Source organism: Equus quagga, chromosome 17 (assembly GCF_021613505.1).
Source record: "Equus quagga isolate Etosha38 chromosome 17, UCLA_HA_Equagga_1.0, whole genome shotgun sequence".
Taxonomy (NCBI): domain Eukaryota; kingdom Metazoa; phylum Chordata; class Mammalia; order Perissodactyla; family Equidae; genus Equus; species Equus quagga.
This window is the reverse complement of record NC_060283.1, coordinates 28448032-28470783: the sequence shown is the minus strand read 5'-3', so window position 1 is coordinate 28470783 and position 22752 is coordinate 28448032. Positions and strand designations below refer to the sequence as shown.

The following is a 22752-nucleotide window of genomic DNA, read 5'->3' as shown; positions in this document are numbered from 1 at the left end:
CATCAGTAAATACAGATCAGGCGTCCCCTGATGGGGCACACTGAGAAGGCACGTCACCTCTGTGATGTCCTCTCCATGACGTACATCCTGTCCTCTGTCGTGAAACTACGTCAGGAAAACCGAAATTGAGGGACAGTCTGCAGAATAACTACTCAGCCCCCTTCAAGACTGTCAAGGTCATGAAAGATGGAGAAGCTGTCACGGATGAGCGGAGACAAATGCAGTGTGGGGTCCTGCATTGGATGCTGGGACAGAAAAGGACCTTAGCGGGGAGAACTGGCAAAATCTGAACAACTGCTATAATTTAGTTAATATAGTTGTTCCGAGGTGAATTCTTAGTTTTGACAGCCATTCTGTAATTAGGTAAGGTGTTAACATTGGGGAAAGCTTCTATAAGGCATATGAGAACTCTCTACTATTTTTGTAACCCTCCTGTAAATCTAAACTTATCTCAAAATAAAAAGTTAGGGCCAGCCTGGTGTGTAGTGGTTAAGTTCACACGCTCTGTTCGGAGGCCCAGGGTTTGCGGGTTCAGATCCCAGGCACGGACCTACACATCACTCAAGCCATGCTGTGGTGGCATCCCACCTAAAAAAGAGAGGAAGATTGTCACAGATGTTAGCTCAGCAACACTCTTCCTCACCAAAAAAGAAAAAATTTTAAAAAAAGGAGAGCTTGGCATTTAGTAACAGTTTTATAGTTATTTATTAAAATATAAGCAAAATGGTGCTTGATTTAAAAAAATTTATGTATTGATGTGGTTCATTAAGTGAAAAAAATTTTTAAATTACCATGTGTGTTAAAAAGATATTTATAACCTGTGCCTGGACTCTTTCTGGAAGCCTATACACAAAAAGAAACTGGCACCCGCGGTGCCTCCAGGGAGGGGAATCCGGGGCTCGGAGACAGATCTGGGAACCGACTTTTCTCTGCACGTCCTTTCTTATCTTTTGAGTTTTGGACCGAGCATATGTTGCCTGTTCAATAAATAAGTTTTTAAAAAGTCTAAGTGGGGGCCAGCCTGGTGGCACAGCGGTTAAGTGTGCACGTTCGGCTCTGGCGGCCCTGGGTTTGCCGGTTCGGATCCCGGGTGCAGACGCATGCTGTGGTAGGCATCCCACGTATAAAGCAGAGGAAGATGTGCACGGATGTTAGCTCAGGGCCTGTCTTCCTCAGCAAAAACGAGGAGGATTGGCAGTAGTTAGCTCAGGGCTAAGCTTCCTCAAAAAAAAAAAAAAGGCTAAGCAGCCATGGGAGCTCTGAGGTTCCTGGGGCCACTGGTCCCTTCGCTAGGAACTCCCACCCTGTAGCAGTGACCCTGAATCTCCGGACACCCTGGCTGGTGGTCAGTAGATGCTCAGTGAACGGTCAGTGACTAAGTGAGTACGCTCCACTGTGGGCCCATCACGGGCCCATCTTTGTCTCACGTCCATCCCAGTGGGTCGTCTTATTCCCCTTCTGAAGGAGGCCAGCTGGGCCAGCCGTCAGCCACCGAAGGCTTTGATTTCTCACTTGTTCACTTCTTCACAGCCGCATTCCCGTTTGAGGATGCTTGCTGAGCTCTCCAGCCTGTCTTCGGCGTCTGGAGAGCTCTGGACAGGGACGCTGCCTTCTGAGACCGCCCTGAGGAGTCCTGGGGCTTCTTTCCCCTTTGAAGACTCGGGCAGGTGGCTGTGAGTGCTCCCCCGCCCCACACCTGCCGTCAGTCACCTGTGAGGGAGCAGCCAGGCTGTGGCCGCTGCCCAGGAGGCCCCCGGGTGTTGGAGTGGATCCTCCAGCATCTCGCCTTGGAGAACGTTAACCGTCCCCGAGCCTTCATTTCAGGAAGGCACATGGCTCAGGAGCAGGTTACAGAAGGTCGAGGGCCAGATCAGAGAGGCCGCTCTGGGCCATGGTTAGGAAGCTGGATTTTGAGTACAATGAGCAGCCATCCTACTTACTCCCTGAAAAGAGTTTTCTAGATGCTGTGCAGAAAATGGATGGAGAGGAGCAAGACTGGAAATTGGCAGGCTAACCAGGAAGTTTATGTGGTAATCCTTGCAACAGGTGATGGTAGCTTGTCTCCAAATTTGGAAGCTGAATCAGCAGGACCCACCCCTGGGTCGGGCATGAATGGAAAAGCAAAGGCAGCGCCGGGCTGATGAGGGCCGTGCAGCCCGAGGGTGGCTGAGGATGCCATTGTGGGATCCTAATTGATATTTGATCATATTTCTTTTTGCAGCCCCCACTAATGAGTTTATTTGCAGTGACAATGGCACGCCCGAGGTCGCTTTTCCCTCTCCCGGGTTTTAGGGCTAGCTTTTCCCTGCGATGCTGTTTGTGTATAATTGCATGGCACTCACAGATGGATCAAGGCGTCGCCGCTCCCTGCATCCCCCTGAATTAGAAACAGGGTTCCGCTCCGGCCGCTGACACTGCAGGCTCCGTAAACCACTGCATTGTCCTCGCCAAGCCTTATCACTGGACCGGAAACCAACTGACCATTGAGCTCAGAGAGTGTCTGCTAAGAATTTATTTTTGCAGCTTCCACCAAACACTCCAGGTAAATAGACACAATAAGCAATAGAAACAGTAATTCTGTACAGCCGTCCGGATTCAGCACATTCCAGGAGGCACGTATATCCATTTAATTGCGTTGCCTGCAGGAGCAGCCCAGAATGTCGTGTGCGGGAGCCTGGGTCGGCTGCAGCCACTCTCTGCACAGGAGAGGGCTGCACAGGAGGTCTCCCCTTTGAGGGTTAGAATGATTAGAACATTGCTCCCCAAACTTGAGCTCATAACAAGTCGCACGCCCCTCCGCTGTGGCTCCCACTGCATTTGCTTTTCGTGGTCTGCAGTGGAAGGGGTGGCAGAGACTACTGCTCTCCTTCCAGAACACCCTTCTGTTGACCTTTTTTCAGCCATTACACAACTGAGCAGAGTTCCCAGAAGACCACCCAGGCCCCTGCTCCCGGTTACCTCATCACAGTTTTGGCAGCAATCTGCATTGCTATTTAAAATGCCCTTTCTACCTTAAATAGCCAATTAAGCTCCTTACCCTCCAGCCAGTTCTGTAACTGCCCTGAGCCTGTTTCCTGGCGGAGGCTGCTCCCCACCCCGCTCCCCGGTTATCCCTGGTGCCCTTCCTTGTCAGCCTGGAGAGCAAGCCCCGAGGGTGGACAACGGCTCTTCACTCTGCACAGAGCTCTGGAATCACTGGGGTTTCTACCAGGACGCTCTCCTCGTGGTGAGCAGCTTGTACATTAGGGGCCCCTGGTGACAGCCGGCTGGCTCAACAGCACTTGTGGAAGATGCGGGGCTTCTCAGGGACGCTTCCTGTCCCCTTTGCCCCCAGGGGGGCTTATGTGAGGGGTGGAGAGAACAAGAAGCCCTGTGGTCTCTTGGAGTCAGAACAGCTGAGACTTGAGATGTCTGCCCCCATCTGTCTTCAGTCTAACTTCCTCGAATCCTCTCTGTCCCCTCGCTCTCGTTTTGTGGTGAATTTAATCTTGTGACTCTCCTCTCCTGGCTCCGAATGGTTCTGGAGTCCTAGTTCCCCTCTGGCAGATGGGTCCCTGCTGTCTAGGGCTGGGAGAGTCCTGCTGGGCCCCAGCTGATGCTCAGCAGACTGGCAGCGTGGATTTCTCCATCACCCTCCTGAAGGATTCAGTTAATTTTAGAAACTTGAGTTGCTATGGTAATGATTCAGCGGGGTTTTCGTGGTTCTCTCTTGATTCACTCATTTGCTGGTCTGCCCTTTAAATTCAACTTTTTCAATCCACATCTAAATAGGGGGAAGAAATGTGCTTGCAATAGGGATCCGTAAAGATGCAGCAGCCCCACAGAGTGTTTTTTTAAACCAGAAAGTCAGGATGGATGTGGGGATGCCCTTGGTCTACAGTGGCTCCCACAGTTGCTGGAAGGTTCCCTACTTGGGCGAACGTGGCCACAGGTGTGGTGGAGGTCATCCTAAGGGGGCTGCTGGAGAGACACGGGCCCCCGGGCCACGCCCACGCCACCAGCTTCTCCTGCACTTGGAGCTTTTCCTGCACTGGGAGCTTTCCCTGCACCTGGAGCTTCTCCCATGCCACCAGTTTCTCCTACACCAGGAGCTTCTCCCACACCGCCAGGTTCTCCTGCACCACCAGCTTCTCCCACATTAGGTCTCTGCTGTTCTGGTTCCAGGGTTGTCAGCCCTGAGCACAAGGGGCGCCCCACCCATGGTCTGGGCTCCGTCCATGCATGAATGAATCTGCCCCAGCCAGACTTCCCTCCTTAGTCCTCAGCACAGCCCTTGGATGGCTGCAGCCTCTTCCTGCCTCCCTCGGGTAGCATTTCCTGTCCTCCTCCAGTCAGTACTCACATGGCCCTCTCCCCCCACCCCCAACCCCCCAGGCGTGAGCGGTCAAATCTTTGCACAGATGAAGGAAGCTGCCGAGGCAGGCTCACCGCCGGTGCCCTCGGCTCAGGGTTAGACAGTTGTCTTGAACGTTCAGATCAACTCTGTTTCACATATTAAAATCTCTAATCCCAGTTTTACAGACAAGGCTTTGAAAGGTGCAGTAAATTGCCTGAAGTCATTCATGTCCGTGGCAGAACCAGAACTCAGAGCCAGGCCATCAAACTCCCAGGCGTAGACTGAAACCGCCATGTGCGCTTTTTTTTTCTTTTGGGTAAGGAAGATTGGTGCTGAGCTGACATCTGTGCCAGTCCTCCTCTGTTTTGTATGTGGGTCTCCCACGCAGCATGGCTTGATGAGCCGTGTGTCGGTCCGCACCTGGGATCCAAACCCAGGACCCTGGGCTGCCGAAGCAGAGCAGCATGCCGTGTCTTTTTAACTTGGTAGACCTTTTTCTCATTCAGACTTGCACCTTCCTGTCCCACGTGACATGTACAGATGGATGACGGGCAGACCGTTGTGGAAGCAGAGCTGTGACCCACAGCCCACAGCAGCCAGCCCGGGAAGCCACCCCGTCACCCACAGTGACGCGGGAGCCAAACAGTAACGCCTGTAACCACGGGCCCCATACATCCAAGGCATCAACTGATGAGTGACTGACAGCTTCCCTAACTTGTGCCCCCACTTGCAGCTTAGGATCAACCAGAGACAGCCAAATATGCTCCCCTAACCGGTCCCATGGGCGGCCCTGCTTCTGGTTAGTCCTCCCACCGCTTCCCTGCGAAAGCCGCTGTTCCCTTCGTCCCGGCGTAAAGCTCTCCCATTCCTTTGCTTGCCTTGGTGGCCGCCAGGCGCAGGTGCCGGCGGCTGGCTCCGACATGCAGGCAGCTCCCAGTAAAGAGCCTGTGCTCCTCACTGGTCTTCGCTGGTTTCCACATTGGGCACGGCCTGGCTGCCAGCTCTGGAGGCCGCGCGGCCCCAGGTGGGGTGACGAGCATGGCGGGGCAGTGTGGGCTGCCCGGGCCACCTCGCGGCCAGCGTGCCGTCCGTGTGGCATGAAGCAAGATGTCATCAGGGGTCCAGCAGAGGGTGGGACCACGTGCGAGGAGAGCACAGGAGGCACCGTTGCCAGGGCTGGGGGATGCAGGGTCTGCGGCTGAGCGGGGAAGGGGGCAAAGATCCGCAGAGGGGCCGCTCCTCCCCCGGTGACCTCCGGCGGGTTGGCCGTGGGAAGCACCAGCGGGGGAGAGGGAAGAGCAAGGACGTGTGTGCCCCCACTCCCCCCAGGGAGGCCGCCTTCCTCCACCCTAGCTCAGCTCTGGTCCCCCGTCCTGTCTCAGGTCACCCATTCCCACGGCCTTCCCTCGGGCGAAGGCTGGGGACACCTCCTGCCGGCCCCTCCCCTTTAACCCGGAGGCTGGGGACCGGCTCTGATGGTGGTAGGCAGGTAGGCACTGGGCAGGGAAGTCGTGGGTGGCTCTGCAGAGCTGTGGCCGCCTCTTCCAGGCCGCCGGCCTCCCCGTGGGAGGTGGGTAGAGCGGAGGCAGTGAGAGGAGCAGAGGGGAGGGGGAACCGGGTGGGAAGAGCAAGTGTGGCAATAAGGAGCTGGGACTTTGCCCTTGGGAGGTAGAAAGTTCCGGAGGGGCTGTGAGTGGGGGCAGGTGGAGGTCAGGCCTGCAGGTCCCCACAGGGTTGGCCTGGCGGGACTGGATAGGGCACCATCTCGGCCGTTTGTGGAGAGGACACTGGCTGCATTGGCCCCACACTGCCCACCCTGTGAGCTGGCCGATCTCTGGATGATTCCAGGAAAGGGTCACATTACCTCCATGTAATTTGTGAGAAGGAAGATTCTAAAAGAATGGGACTGTGTTTTTGTACAATAAACATGTCTTCTCTGCAATCCTGAGCTCAGCCAGCTTCCCATCAGATAACAGTGTGGATTTTCCAGCCACGGGACTAGTTTCACGTTCCCGAGAGCAGATCCTCTCACAGACCTGAGTGGGACCTGTCCTGTTACCATGTGTATGTCTGGGTGTCAGTCCAACATACCAAGGCTCAGGTGTCAGCTGTCACCTCCTAGCTGTGTGACCCGGGGCAAGTGACCTTACCTCTCTGAGACTTATTTTTTTACCTGTGAGGCTAAACAAGATCATGGCCACGAAGCACTGGCCTGGAAGGTGCACAGTCTCGTCTGAAAGACGCGGGTGCTTCTGGAAGGAGCGCAGCACCCTGAGACCGCGGCTCACAGAGCCACAGACTCAGAGGCCCCTTCCCCCAGCACATGTTTACTGAGCTCTGTTCTGGGCACTGGGGATACAGCGGCGAGCGGGGTCCGGCTCTGCCCCCACGGAGTTACATCCAGTAGGAAAGAGTCGATTCCGTACAAATACAGTGGACAGTGGCAGACGGTGACAAGTGCCATGGAGACAGATAAGGCAGAGTGAGGGATGGAGAGCGCTGGCGGCGGCCCAGGAGGCTGGCGGCTCACTGACCCGGCAGCAGAGGCCTGAGTGGGATGGGGAGTGAGTGAGCGACACGGGTGCCTGGAGAGGGGCTGCTGAGCAGAGGGCACAGCAAGGGCAAGGGCCCTCGGCAGGTGAGGGCTTGGTGTGCTCTGGAACCACAGCGAGCGGGCCGGTGGGTCTGCAGCAGAAGGAGCTGGGGAGGGGCGGGCGTGGAGGGTTCTTTAGGGCCTGGGGGCCGTGGCACCAGCTGGGCTTTATACTGAGGATGTGGGAAGCCCTGGAGGGTTTTGAGCAGAGGATGACGTGAACAAGTGAATTTAGTTTTCCAAAGAACACCGGCAGCTAAGGGAAAAGAGCCTGTCCAGAGCAAGAGGCGGGCAGGGCCCGGGTAAGTGTGGTTGGGACGAGGTGGGCAGTGGTGGAGGGCAGGGGACACGGGTGCTAGGATGGGGTTCGGCCAGGGGCCGGGGTGCAGAGTCGTGATGGGGCGGATGTGCCTGATGCTCCCTCTTGGAGTCCTGGTCCTGGCAGCGCTGGGCCTGGTGCATGGGAGCCCTGCCTGCAGGGTCTGGCCTGGGGTCCTTGAGAGATGCCCTGAAATCTCCACAGCCAGGATTTGTCTATGGAATTCCACGGGCAGTAAGGCACCGGGGGGAGCCCTGTTCGGACTGCTTCTGTCGTCGGCTGTTGCCCCTGAATTGCTCAGAAAGGTCTCCGCTCTCGGAAGCTGCAGTGTGCACAGTCAGTGGCCCCGGGCCGAGGTCTGACGGGCAGCTCCGCGCCGGAGGACAGACCAGAGGCAGCGGCCTTGGGCTCCTGGCACGTGTGGCTGGCGTCGGCTCCCCCCTGCTCGCTCTGGTCAGGTGTCAGGACGGCTGGTGACACACAGCCCTGCGGTGGACGGACTGACATTGCAGCCCCAGGAGCTGCTTCACACTTGAGGCTCCTGCTGCCTGGCGGGCCCCAGGCGACGATGGGGATGCCGCCCGAGCTGGGTGCCGCCCGCCCGGGCGGTGGGCTGCTGCTGCGCTGAGAGGGAGGGGCTAAGGCCCCTGCCTCTTAGCTCTGCCTCTTAGGTTGGCTCCTGCAGCCTCGAGCTTCCCCCAACAACATGACCGGGGCCAGGAGTGCCCCCGTCTGAGTTGTGAGAAGACACTGTCCAGAAGTTTGGGAATGTGCTTATTTAAAATATGATCTGTGTTCTGTCCATGGCACCGCGGTTGATGAAATAACCACATCCTCTCATGGAGCATCACTACGAACATTTGCCTTCTTAAAGGCTCTGAAAAGTCCTGTAATAGAGGCTATTAATAACAACTAGGGTTTGTTGAGTATTTACTGGGCCAGACAAAGTAAGGTTTTTTTAAATGTATTTTCTGTTTTTATTCATAAAACAACCCTACGAGGTGGATTCTCCTATTACCTTGTTTCACAGATGAGGGTTTAGAGGTCCAGAGAGGTAAAGTAACTTGTCCTAGGTCACACAGCTAGTAATTATGTGACAGAGCCGAGGATTGAATCTAGACATTTGGTTCCAGAGCCTGCACTCTGAACAGCTACGAAAAACACGGTTTAATTTGTCTAATCTGGTTATTCTCACACCTGTTTGACCAAGGTACCTTTTTCCATGAAATACCTCTTGCCATCTCACAGGAGACACTTCAGAATCTATTGTTCACAGTCCAAGATTGAGGCTCCATTGGAGTTATTGGTGGAGGGATCCCATTGTAGGAGCAGTCAAGTGGGGTGGCAGACGGACAGGAGAGAGGACTCCATGGGACGGTGGGATGGTTGCTCATCAGACTGCTGGGCTCAGATACTAGTTGTCCCACTTGTGTGCTCTGTGACCTTCATTAAGCTACTTAACCTCTCTGGTCTTCAGTTCCTCCATCTATAAATTAGGACTGTTGTGAGGATGAAGTGAAATTGTGCATATAGGGTGAAAACGAGCAGCAGGAGGCGCGGTCATCATTCTGAGCTTCAAGGTGGCCCTCTTAAAAAGACTCTGTAAATGAGGAGATCGTGAATTATCGTGCTTCAGAGTCAGTTTACAGATATAAAAACATACTTGTGGAGTACCCACTGTGTTTACAAGGCTGCACTTGGCCCTCAGCACGGCTCCGAGAAGGAGAGAGCCTGGCCTTCTCCCACCTGGAACTCCCTTTTGTGATGAGAACCACGTGTGGGAAATGAAAGAAGGCCATGAGTCAAGAGCAGGGACCCGGTTCCCCCCGAGCTCTCCTAATAGCTGCTGATAATAACGGGGGGAGGAGTGCTGGGCAAGCCACTCACCCTCTCTGTGCTCCCCTTTCCCCGTCTGTAAGGTGGTCTGCTTCGTGGATGCTGTGTCATTTCCTAGAGATGCCATAACAAAGGCCACCAGCTTGGCCGCTTAAAACGGCAGGAATTGATTCTCACGCTGTTCTGGAGGCCTGACCTCTGAAACAGGGTCCTGGCAGCGTGGGCTCTTTGTGGGGGTTCTAAGGAGAACCCGTTCGCCCGCTCTCCCAGCTCCTGGTGGCCGCCCCCGTTCTTGGCGTTCCTTGACTTGGGGCTGCCGTGACTCCGGTGCCTCTGGCTTCACACGGCCATCTCCCTCATCTGTTTCTGGGCCTCCTTCTCGTCTCCTGTAAGGACCCTCATCATTGGATTTAGAGCCCACCCTAAATCAGGATGATCTCATCTCAAGACCTTGCCCTTGGTTATAATCTGCGGAGAGCTGTATTCCAGAGAAGATCACAGTCTGAGCTTCCAAGTGGGCATATCTTTCGGGGGACACCGCTCGGCTCAGTGGGGATGGTGTATGGATTATAAAAGAGTTACTATGTGTAAAACACGTAAGATATTGCCAGTGGGCGAGAGCTGCTGCCATAATTATGATGATGTTCTTATTATTATTACTCTTTGTTTTCAAGTTCAAAGCAAACATGGGTGGTGGTGGTGCCGGTCGTTAGTATTATTTGTGTTATTACCTAGTTCAAGTCAGGAGTGGGGCCAGTTCACGAGGCAAATGGTGTTCTTCACTCCAGCTTCTCTGCACCTCTTTCCCTGGACCCTCTGAGGGTTGGTGCTGGAGCTGAGCAGGGGGCTGCGGAGTCTGACGCCTGGCCACAGGGGCGACAGGAGCCATCGAGGGTCCTTGATCTGAAGAATTCTACAAGATTTGCGTAGTGACACAGACTGACGGGAGTATCGCAGAAAGGTCGGAGGACAAAGAGACTAAAGATGGTAGGACCACAGGAGCTTTCTCTTCCTGGCCTGGGCCTGGGTGTGGCCGTGCGAGTGGAGACCAGAAGCAGAGACTGGAGAAGCGCTGCACAGCAGAAGCTGACCACACTCGGCGGCTCCGTGTGCACAGAGAAAAGCAGAGTTCAAGACAAGACAACCTTGAGTGTTTAAACCCGGGGACCAGTGGCCAGGAAAGCAACCAGCATTCTGGAAGTCGGTCCTAAGGAATGGGTGTGCCCGTGGCCACAGGTCACTGACTCATGCTGCATTGGGCACCGACTATAGAGTGGTGGATGGGGCAAGCCCGGCCCTCCGCTCGTGGCTCTCACGTGGGGCTGGTCTGCCTGAATATTGTAGCGTTGTTTGTGATAACTCCCCCCCAAAAAAGGGCGCAGCCTAATTGTTCATCGGTAGGGGTTGGTTAAGTGAATCGTGATGCGTCTCCAGTGGATAGTGCATAGCTCCTCTTGACAAAGGTTGTGGGTGGGGGAGGAAAGATGTCCATTTGCAGAAATCCCTGTGCAGCATGAGGAAACGGACGTGTGTGCACATGGACAGAGAGGAGTTTGGGAGGATGCACACTGTGGGTCAGCAAACGAAGGCCAGTGGGCCGAATCTGATGACCTGTGCCTGTTTTTGTAAATAAAGTCTTATGGGGACACAAATACGCTCGCTCGCTGACGTGTTGTTGGTAACCCCTTTTGGAGGCATAGTGACTGAAACTGGCCCACAAAGCATAAAATATTTACTCTCTGGCCTTTGACAGAGCAAGTGTGCCCACCACTAGTCTGCACCAATCTGTTAACTGTTTTTCTCTGGTGGAATTCTACTAGAATTTATTACAGGCCATGGGGGAGGGGCGGGATTTATCTGTCTTGAACGTTTCCATATTACTTTAATTTTAATAATTAGCATCGATTTTTATAATCAGAAATAGTGTTCAATTTATCCAGGACTCACGCTGCCTGACGTCGAGACTTGCTGTAAAGCTGTGGTTGTCACCCCAGCTATTGGCAGAAGGATTGGTATATGGCTCAATCAAACAGAGCAGAGAATCTAGAAATAGACCCAGACTGATAGAGTCCATTGATTTTCAACAAAGGTGCCAAGGTAATTCAATAGGAAAGGATGAGCTTTTCAACAAATGTGCTGGAACAGTTGGATCTCCAAAGGGAGGGGAAAAAGAACATTGAACTTCACCTTGTACCATAAACAAAAATTAACTTGCAATGGATCATAGATGAGATGTAAGAGCTGAAGCTATAAAACTTCTAGGCAAAGAGTTCTTGGAGAGAATACAAAAAGCAGAAAACATAACAGAAAGAATTAATACAATGGACTTTATAAAAAATTATTTAAAACACTGTTCTTGAAAAGGACACTATAAAGTAGACGAGAAGACAAGACACAGACTGGGAAGAAATACGTGCAAAACTCATTTCTGGAAAAGGACTGTGTCCCAGAACATATAAAGCACTTCTTCCTACTCAATAATCAGTAGTCAAACAACCCAGTTTAAAGATGGATGAGAGAGTGCAAGAGACATTTCACCCAAGAAGATACACAGATGGCAAATTAGCACATGAACAGATGCTCAACGTCATGAGTCACTGGGAAATTCAACCGCATGAGATACCACTACACGGCTAGTAGAGCGGCTGAAATTAAAAAGGCCAGCCACACTGAGTGCTGGTGAGGATGCAGAGCAAGGGGGAAGGCTGAGTGCTGAATCCACGTAGACGAAGTGTGACAGTTTCTTAGAAAGTTAAACATACACTTCCCATCTGACCCTGGGGCCTTGAGAAATATGAAAACATGGGGCAGCACAAAGACCTGCATTGCAGAAGCTGGAAACGACCCAGTTCCCTCCCTCAACTGGTAGATGGATAAACAAATTGTGGTATATGAGTACAACAGAATGCTACTCAGCAATCTAATGGGATGAAATATTAATACCAAAACATGGGTGGATCCCAGAGGCAATATGCAGGTGAGAGAAGCCAGACACGATATGCTACGGACTGCTGGATTCTGCTTAGACGACTTTCTGGAAAAGGGGAGTCTCTGGATGGAAAACAGATCAGTGGTTTCCAGGGGCTGCGGATGAGGGGAGGGGACGGACTGCAAAGGAGCAAAGAGCTTTTGGGGAGGGATGAGAAGGTTCTAGATCTTGCTTGTGGTGGGGGTTATGCAACTGTATCATTGTGTTAAAACTCATCCAACTATACATTTTAAAAGGGCAAGTTTGGGGCCGGCCCGGTGGCGCAGCGGTTAAGTTCGCAGGTTCACACGTTCCGCTTCTCGGTGGCCTGGGGTTCGCCGCTTCGGATCCCGGGTGCGGACATGGCACTGCTTGGCATGCCATGCTGTGGTAGGCGTCCCACATAGGAAGTGGAGGAAGATGGGCACGGATATTAGCTCAGGGCCAGGCTTCTTCAGCAAAAAGAGGATGATTGGCGGGAGTTAGCTCAGGGCTAATCTTCCTTAAATAAATAAATAAATAAAAATAAAAGGGCAAGTTTTATTGTGTGTCAATTATACCTCAATAAACCTGACTTTAAAAAAATATTTAGTCTGGAGAAAAATACACTTTAAAAATAGTTTTTTTAAAAAGGCCCACAGGAGTTGATTTTTCAGAGAAATGATGAGGAATCAGTTTGAACAGGGCAGTGAACATTCCAGAACAGGAATTCTGGAGGCCAGAGGTCGGGCTGGAGGCTTCGGAGCCATGCTCGGGGAGTGGCAGGTCAGTGGGGGGTCTTGAGTGACCATGAGGTGTGAACCCTGAGGAGCCCTCACCTCCCAGGGAGAGAAGGAAACAAGGACGAAACCTCGACGCCCCGTCAGCCTGGGCCGTGCCAAAGAAGAGACGACAAGTGTGTTTTAACAGACGATAGAGTTCAGAGGGTACAAAGTGGGACAGTGACCCGTGGCAAGGTGGCCTCCCCCTCCCTTCGGTTCTCCCCCTAGAAGCTGCCAGTGTTTCCAGTCCTGTGTGTCCTAGAAATACTCTCTGCATTCTCTCCCGAACTCGCTTTTTTTCGCTCATCAAGATAGCTTTCGGATTGTTCCATCGGCACGTGGAGAACAGCCTTAATGTTTTAAAGAGGTGTGGTGTCATCTGGATGCATCAGAATTTCCACGGCCGGGCTGCTGCAGATTGACATTTAGATGGTTTCTTATATGCTGCTGTTACGAACAATGTTTCAGTGAATACTTGTATTTCAAAGTTGTTTCTCATTTGTGTGGATGTCTCTGTTAGATTCTGAAGAGTGGAATTGCTGGGTCAGAGGATTTTTTATTTTAATACATATTGTTAACTCCGCCACCATCCTGATTGTACCAATTTACTCCCCACTGGCCATGCAGGAGTGACTATACTTGTTTTCCCCAGACCTGGCCAGCAAAGTGTGAAATCAGACTTTGCCTTTGCCAGTCTGATAGATGAAAAGTGATATCCTGCAGGAAATTTTATTTGCATCTGGAGGGGAGAAATTTTAGAAGCAAAGGAATGCCGAGTCACAGGTGTCCGCTTCCTCAGTCCCTGGTCCGACCAGACCGCGCCTCCGCAAGCTAGAAAAAGTCACTGTTCTTGAAGACGCTTGACTGCAACGTGCTAGAACGCTGTGGTGATGGCTGCGCAGCTCTGTGACGGCTCTGAGCTGACGAGCACCCCTGCAGTTGGGCAGACCCAGCCTGCTCCACCGCAGGCCGCAGCGGAGTGCCAGCGGTTTGGGGAGCCCAGTGGTCTGCGTCCCCGGGTTGCCTGGAGCTAACGCGGCAGAAGCAGCAGACGCAGGCCGGGCCTTCAGGCTGACGGTGGAGCGTGAGGGCATTAGCCCGAGGCACAGCCGGAATAAATGGAGACTTCATCATCCATGGATTATGCACTTGGGACTCTGGTCCCAGGCCACTCTGATATTAGTAATTTGGGCAGCGGGCTCATTAAGCTCTTAAGAAAAGTGAGTCTAGTTAATGAATTAATACAAGGTGACATTTTACGCACAGAGCAAAGACGAGACCAGGCACCACTGAGTTATAACATCATAATTTCTCGAGCGAGTGTGACCGCGGCCCCTCGCCTGGCAGAGTGGGCAGACGTGGAGAGAGCTGCTGTCCGACATGGAAATGAGACCTTTAAGATCCGCAAGCGTTTCACATTCCATTCGTTTTGAAGTGCTGCCTCTCGTCTTCCTAAAGCCTCAGGTGGTTACACAGAAGTCAGTGTTTAAAAATCTCTGGACCCATTTTTGTCAGTGTGAAAATCCACACCCTTTCCTCTTTTGAGAAAGGAACTCACTCAGCCTTACCCTCGTCCCTCCCCCACCAAGAGGGGCTCTCCCAGCCTCTCCTACTGATCCAGGGAAGTTGGATAATGGAAAGAGAGTGAACACAAAGGATCAGCATTAACTAGTTTGAAATGATGAAAAGTTCTGGAGATGGATAGTGGTGATGGTTACACAATCAATGTTCTTAACGCCACTGAACTGTGCACTTAGAAATGGTTAAAATGGTCAATTTTATGTATGTTTTACCACCATAAAAAAGAAAGGACTAACGTTAACTGAGTGTGAACCCTTGCCAGAGGCCCGGCGCTCTGCTCTTTGCGCATGCGTTGTGTTACCCTCCCGGTAATGCAGGAGGTGGCTGCTGTTGCTTACCTGGCACCCCACTGGTTAGGGACAAGGCAGCTGAGCCTCACAGAAGTTAAGGAACTTGCTTGAGCAACAGCTGGAGTGACGGCCCCCAGATTCGACCCCTCGGCTCTGTGCTGGACATAACAAAATAAAGAGGGTATTTTATTTTAACTTGAATTCTGAAACGTACACACACACATCAGCCCCCGCCCAGCTGTTAGCGATCTAAGCTGAGAGCAGACAGAACTCAGCAGAACCGCTCAGTGACAGCTGCTCGTCTCCAGAAAAGTCCAGAACTTCCTCCCTCCCTTAAGCGTCTGCACCGTGCTGCTGCTGTTGTCTGCGATCTTAGTTGCTGCTTTCTGTCAGTCGGTCATTGAAATGGTGACTGACAGAAGCTCGCAGAAGCTTCAGAGCTTTTTATCTGTGTTTGAGTGTGGCTGGAGAGAAAAGTAACACAAGCCTGGAGCTTGAGTTAGCTCTCAGATCCGGGTTATGTGGGGAGCCGGGAAGTATTTCTGTCCGGAAAGGAGGACAGACGGTGTGTTTCGCACGTGGCTGGGGTGAGTCTCGACTCCTGCTTGCCCCGGACGTGATCCTGGATACGTTACTTCGCCTCTCTGAGTCAGCTTGCTCTTCTGAAGAACAGGAGCAGTAAAGTGTTAATAGCATTTAGGGTACCGGGGGCATGAACGCACAGGTTTTTCTTTCAAGTCGTCTGCATTTACTGAGTGCTTCTGTGTGCGTGGCACGCCCTCCACACTGCGGACCGCGATGCCCACCCAGAACAGGCAGAGCCGAGGGCTCGGCCCGGCTCCCGCTCACGGGCCTGAGCAGCCGCGGTCGTTGCTGCTGCCACTTCATGTCTGCATTTTGGCCCCTGTGGGCCCACTGAACCTCCTCACCGTTTCGGGGGTCACAGGCACTGGGTGTGGTCCCCAGGTTTGCTCACCCAGCTGCGTTTAGATGCTTTCTCCGGCGGGGCCACGTCGGTGGGCAGCCGTGGTTCTCCCGCACGGATGCAGCGTCCAGCTGTCTGCGGCAGCGGCTGCTGGGCCGGCCTGGGCCTTGCCGAGGTTGCTGTCCTGCCGAGTGGGAAGCCCCTTCGTGGAGTGTTTGAAGAGCTTGTGGAGAAGAGGCTGTTGGCCGTCTGCAGGGCGCCACGGGTGCCAGACCTCCGCCCGAGGCCTCTGAGGAGATGCCTGCGGAGGTCTTGTTGGGGGGGCCATGGGCCGAGTGTGGGGACGAGGCTGGGAGTCAGACCACTGGGCTCAAATCACGCACGGCTCCTTGCCTTCTAACCCTGTGGCCCTGGTCCGGGGACCCAAGCTCTCTGAGCTTCCCTTTCCTCATCTTAAAAAGAAGAGTTACAGCACCTACTTCCTGGAGTTGCTGTGAGGCAAGTCGGTGTGACAAAGCCTGCATTTCTGAGTCTTGAACACGCACCTTCACAGCAGGGTGTCCACTGTTGTTCCAAGCGCGTGATAATTATTCACTCATCTCATGCTCACCACGCCCAGTGAGGTGGGGGCTGTTACCACCCCAATTTTACAGATGAGGAAGTTACAGCACAGAGAGGTTGACCACTTTTCAAAGGGCACACAGCCAGTGAGTTGAGGGGCTGGATATGAAGATAGCCTGGCTCCAGAGTCCACGATTTCAGCCCGTGCTGTACTGGCTCTCCGTCTTGGGAGCTTGGCCTGCGGCCTGGGATAGAATAGTGCTCTGCAGACGTAAGGAACCCCAGACACGCCGACCAGTGTTCCTCGTGTATGTTCCCCGCATGTCATATTTCCTGGGGCTGAGTTTTTTTAAACAACTTCATTGAAGTATAACTTACATAACATAAAATTCTCCCATTTTAAGTGTCCAATTCACTGTTTTAGTAATTTACCATATCGTGCAGCCATCACCATACCCAGTTTCAGGACATTCCTGTCACCCCGACAAGATCCCTGATGCCCATTTTCAGTGACTCCCCATTCCTCTCCCTCAGCCTCAGGCAAACGTTAGTCTACTTTCTGTCTCCCTAAATTTCCCTTTCCTGGACATTTCATATAAAGGGAATCATGCAGTCTATGGTCTTCTGTGTTTGGGTTATTTTGCTTAGCTTGGTGTTTTTGAGGTTCATCCCTGTTGTAACACGTGTCAGTACTTTTTATGGCCAAATGACGTTCCGTTGTACGGATATCACACATTGTGTTGTCCGTTCACCAGTCGATGGAGTTCTGTGTGGTTTTCTCTTTTTGGCAGTTGGGAGTCGCGCCGTTGAGAGCATTTGCCTGCGCGTCCTGGGCTGACTTGGAAGTGAAGGGTGGCCCAGACTGGTAACCTCTCTCCTGTTCTCTCCCCCCGGGGCTTTCTCAGAACCGGGCAGCGGGCAGGTGTTTGTGACTTCGGAGAACCAGCTGGTCTACTACCCCAGCATCACCTATGCCATCATCGGCAGCTCCGTCATCTTCGTGCTGGTGGTGGCCCTGCTGGCGCTCGTCTTGCACCACCAGCGGAAGCGGAACAACCTCATGACGCTGCCTGTGCACCGGCTGCAGCATCCCGTGCTGCTCTCCCGCCTGGTGGTCCTGGACCACCCCCACCACTGCAGCGTCACCTACAACGTCAACAACGGCATCCAGTACGTGGCCAGCCAGGCTGAGCAGAACGCGTCGGACGTGGGCTCCCCGCCCTCCTACTCAGAGGCCCTGCTGGACCAAAGGTGCGTGCTGGATGGCAGGGACTGGGGGAGGGGAATATGTGTGCACACCTCGTCCCCAGGTCTTACCAAGAGCCTAGATTCAGCTGCTGTCGGCGGCAGCAGCATCTGACGTTCACTGAGTCCTTGCAAGACGCTTGACATGTGTCATCTCATTTAACCCTCTCAACAGCTCGCTGAGGGAGGTTCTGTGTTTGCCTCAATTTAACAGATGGGGAAACTGAGGCTCTGGGATTTTAAGTTATTGTCTGAGGACATACAGTTAGCGTCCTGGCCAACTCGGTGCCCTGCTCCACCCTGGTAATGCCACACTGGCACATGACCAGACCACTGCCTAGCTGTGGGGCCTCACCTGCTGCCACAGGACAATGCCCAGGACTAGTCGAGGTTTGGGTAACATGTTGAATGAATGGATGGACGAGTGAGTGAGTGAGTGAATGAGTGAGCAATACATGAGTTCCTTAACTTTGCTTGGCTTCATCTGTAAAAGAAAGGGGGTGGTGCAGATCACTCTCCAGCGTTGCTGAGCAGTAGAACCTTCATTACAGATGGAATTGAACCCAGAAACCCCATCACCAGAAGCGGAGTTCTGTAGCGGAAGTGGGGAGTGGGCCTGAATCCTGCCTGCTCGGCCTTCCCCTCTCCTTCCTTGGTGACGCCAAGGTGTCCGGAAGCCCCCATTTCGGGAGTCCCTGGATCAGAGCTGGCTTACCCCCTTTGGCTCTGGGAATGCCCGCCCTTCTGGGCCCCTGTGCAGCGCCCCACCCGCTCTGAGCCCAGGACTCTCCTTGCGGTGAGAGGCATTTTGCAGCCGTGTTCCCAGGGTGACGGGGCTCCTCTGGCGTCCTCTCTGTGGCAGCTCTTGTGTTATTTAATCTGTTTTCCCTCCTCACAAAGATAAACGCAGCTTCAGGGCGCGGTGTTTAAGTGCAAAGCTCTCCGTTGGGACCACCCACCAGAGAGCAGGTGAAGGTCGCTGAAACCGGAGACGGAGCGCCTGGGCTCAAGTCGCAGCGCTGCTGCAGACGAGTCATTTGGGATCCTCTGCAAGGCATTTAATGCCCCCGTGCCTCAGTTTCCTCTCCAGTACAATGGGCGTAAGAGTAATGGCTCCCTCTCAGCGTTCTTGTGAGCCTTAAATAAGGCAAGGAACCGAGGTGTTGTAGGAGGCGCAGTGCCTGACTCGCAGTAACCCTTCAGTCAGCGAGAGCTGAAAATTAAAGTGTCCTCTCTGCAAAGTGATGTCACTGCAAGCGAGGTGTCATCATTATCCTTTCCTAGAGATAAGGAGACTGCGGTGTTGAGAGCATGTCCTCTCACTCACCCCAGTCCACACAGCCAGGTGGAGCTGCCTTTCAGTAGGAACCCCAAATTCTGAGGACCATCAGAGGCTCCATCCAAACACGAGGCCAGCTGCTTGGCCATAGGACCCCAAGCTCATGGAGCGAGCATCCTTGCCAAACTGCCCAGGACCAGCAGAGGGAGATCTGGGTATCCTCACTCAGGGCCACCCCAAGGACGTGGTGTTGGCACTGCCCAGCCGGCCCACGCCCTCTGAAGCACACTGGCCTTTTGCCGTGCCCTTGTTGCAAACTGCTCGGTTCCTAGTCCTTGGACCGCCTCTCTCCTTGGAGGAGAACCTTCTTCCCCACATCAGCATCCTCGCAGAAGGGGGCGGAAGGTGGCGCTGCCTGCCTTGCCATGGCTCCTAATGCATTCTCTTCCTCTCCTCTCCCCATCCTGCTTTCTCGTTGCAGGCCCGCCTGGTATGACCTGCCCCCGCCACCCTACTCTTCCGACACGGAGTCTCTGAACCAAGCCGACCTGCCACCTTACCGCTCGAGGTCCGGGAGTGCCAACAGCGCCAGCTCCCAGGCTGCCAGCAGCCTCCTGAGCACAGAAGAGGCCGGCCACAGCCCGGGGCAGCCTGGCCCTCGGGAGGGTGCCGCCGAGCCCAGGGACTCCGTGCCCAGCCAGGGCCCCGAAGAAGTATAAAATCCAGTTATTCCGAAGTCCACATGGGTTAATCTGCTCTGACTTGTTATCATCTTAACAACTTGCGCTCACGGGAAGCTCCTCAGGGTGCCTCGGTGATTTGGGGTCAGCTGTGTCTCCGTTCCTCCTCCCCCAGGTTTCAGGGATGTTCTCTGGAGGGTGACCTGGCATTTTTCTGGCCTCTCAGTTGATGTGATGCGTTGGGCATCTTTTCTGGGAGGCTGCTCCTCCTTCTGGGCCCAGGATCACAGCCCCACTCTTCACGTCCTGGTTCTGTCGTGGCTGGAGTCTTGCTGGGTGGGCGGCGTGAGTTTGCAGGCAGCGGGATGAAGCGGTATAAGTAGGCCTTGAGACAGCATTGTCTCTGGGTCGTGTTGGATGTTCAGAAGGGCGGGAGACACTGGACCAGATTCTCTGTGGGCTGCCACCTGATAGCTCCATCTGGGGATTTGGGTTGGAGGGTGCGCCCAGGAGGCTGTCATTGGATGGCCGCCCTGGGGAGAGTCCGGGGGGCTCAGAACCTGCCCTGTGCTCCCCTCTCTGGTGCTGTCAGTTCGGCAGAGGCAGTGGCCACAGGAGACTTTGACGTGAGCAACGCCCTTCAGTCATCAGCAGTGTCCTTTTGGTTTTGTGGATGACTCTGAAACTGTCTACTCTGGGTAGATTCTGGCTTTAAACCTTGGCTGAGAATCCTCTTTTGAGAGCTGTCGCAGCCGAGGATGTCATCAGCCTCTCCTGTCGGGGGCTATCCAAGTGCTCAGCTCCTGAAGTGCGGGCTGCTGAGAGCAGGGCCTTGCTGTGGTCCACGGTCCCTTTGGTCCCTGGCTTCTGGATTGTCCCCTCCCAGCTGTGACCTGCCCACAGCCAAGGGATAAGGACACAACTTGAGGTGGCCAATAATCTGATCCGGCCCTGCGTCCCTGTAACCAACCCCGCTGCCTTGCCCGTTCATGCACCTGCGACACCAGCCTCCTAAATCCCCCCAGCACTCGGGGTCCTTTTACCTGTGTGTCTGGACCGCCGATGCTGCGGTTTCTCACCCCGGTGAGAACCACGTTCAGTCCCTCCCGCCAGAGCGCCCCTCCCCAAGGGCCCAACTACCAGTGCCCAACTTAGGGTCAGACCCCTCCTGACATCCCATAGTTTCTCCTGTGAGACATGAACAACAGACAATTTGGAGTCAAGGTTTGCCATTCGGACTTTTAAAAAAAAAATCTCTTAGAAATGCATTTGGGGCAGTGTGTTTGTTTTTCCCCTTCTAGTTAAGGGACTATTTATATGTGTATAGGAAGGCTGTCTTTTGTTTGTTTGTTTTCCATTAGTGAGGTCCAAAGAAAGATGCGAAAGGAGATGGCACCTTTGTCCCTCGGAGCCCTGATGACAAGTCACCCCAGACTGACCTGTGTGCCAGGCGTTCGTGCGTTGTTGCACTTTGAATTATTATTTATCATATTCTTGAAGGAAGCAGAAAAAGGGATGTCCTTTTCTCTTGGTTCACAGTCTCTGTTGTGCTAGCTTTCCTCTTTCTCTGTGCCAGCCAGCCACACCCCCTGGGGAAATAACGGGTAGAAAGGTGGGCCTTATTTGGCAAGAAACCACACTGAGCGATGGGGGGCAAAACTGGAACAGGTGGAGGCACTGGAGGTGGCCCCCCCGCCCCGGGCTTCTTTCCGTAGCTGAGAAAGGTGCGCGTCCTCTGATTATGTTCAGATGGAGCCTGCAGGAGCGGGGTGAAGTGGCATTCAGTGATTCTGTTCTGTAGACTTTTTTTTTTTTTAACCAAAATCCAAAGTATATTACAGGAAAGCTAGCCACTTGGTTGTTTTTTTTTTTTTTTAAGTAAATGAAAGGAACCTAGTTGCTTGTATCTTTCGTTTTTAAAATAACGCTTGAGTTATTTTCTGAGTAATCCAATAAAGAAAGGGTTTTTGATGGGCGCCAACGTGCTTTGGGAACCCTGGCTGAACCCCACATCTCCATGAGTCCGAGGGCTTCATTCCGCCTTTGATGGGCCCTGCTTCTTTCTGGTGCTCTGGAAGTTGTTTAGAGGAAAGGATTCTAACTTTAATTAATTGTGGGGTGAATTAATCTCACACACTTTTCTGCTTCCAGGCTTCTTAGGAAAAACAAATGGTCCTAGTAGATAAGGGCAGCCTATTAGTGTTGTTTTTTAAAACAAACAAAGGGACATTTTTATTATAGATTTGATTTTTTTAATGAATGTTTTAAAAAATATATAAGTAGGACACCAAAGCTGCAGGGTTTTTGGGGGGTTTTTTTCCTCACTCAAGATAGCAAATAAGTAGCCAGCAATATTTTTTAACTCATTCCAACCAGGATGTTTTTTTATTCATTGCCTAAATCTATGCCAATGAGAAAACCGTGTCTACTGTCATTTCTCAAATGAGATCAGCGGGTCCTTTTTATTTTAACATTAGAATCAGTCCACTGTGGTGGATAGCCTGACTCAGCGCCCTTGACTTTGAAATCGACATCCTAAAAAAATGCAGCTAAGTGGTTACTTAACAGTGTGTGATGTTCACAGCTGATGCAAACTGGGAAGGTTGTGTGTGGTTGCTCTTTGGTTTTTGGTTAGGTTTTATTTTTTTTTTTTAATTTTATACTTTCAAATAAACTTGCAGTTTTCACTCTTTCTACTGGTGCGAATGGTTCTTAACCCACTTTTCTGGTCTCTGGTGATGTGAAGAGTGGACAGCCCCTTCTGTCGTGCCTTCTGCAATGACTTTCTACCATAATTAAATGAGAGAAAGGAAGAGTGTCTTGCCGGGATCTCAAAATAGGATGGGCATTTCAAGGTCCCACAGCTCGTGTGGTTGGAGTTCGGAGGTGAAGTCGTGGACACCAGTCAGTTTCGTGGGCCCTGGGACGTCAGGTCAGCAGACCGGCATGAACTGCCTTCACTACGGCAACGTTCGAGGGAAGAGGACAAGTCACTGCCATCACTGATCTGGTCACGTATTCAGGAGCACACTCCCGCTCTTGCACAGATGTGGCGATAATTAGTTTTGAACCACAAATGGCTCAGATTGGCCCCACCAGTGATGGGAACGTCTTTGTGCCCTTTGTCGCATTTTAGAACTGTGTGTTGATGACGCAGCAGGGGCAGTTGCTTAGGGAGATGCCCCAAAGGTCACCGCCACCACCACCACCTCCCACGAGCGGGAGAAGTAACCCTGACCTTGGCCAGAGTTGAAACCCACATGGGAATCTAAACAGGATCTGCAGAACCAAGGTTCAGGTCGTGTGTTGGTGCCCAGCTTTCTCAAAAAGAAGAGTAGGCTCTCAGCTTGCGGTATGCCAGGTACATGCCGGGCCATG

At 52.9% G+C, this 22752-nt stretch overlaps 1 protein-coding gene across 3 annotated transcripts in view; it reads left to right on the top strand.

The window, feature by feature from the left end:
* LDLRAD3 (low density lipoprotein receptor class A domain containing 3) overlaps window positions 1-22067 on the top strand; it is a 231080-nt gene extending 209013 nt beyond the window's left edge. For all 3 annotated transcript variants that reach the window (XM_046644096.1, XM_046644095.1, XM_046644097.1), the window contains exons 5-6: window positions 17076-17421; window positions 19176-22067. In XM_046644096.1, coding sequence (XP_046500052.1) covers window positions 17076-17421; window positions 19176-19413 — 584 coding nt within the window. In that variant the 3' untranslated portion in view covers window positions 19414-22067. The remainder of the gene's footprint in view (window positions 1-17075; window positions 17422-19175) is intronic.
* The last annotated feature ends 685 nt before the right edge of the window (window positions 22068-22752 follow it).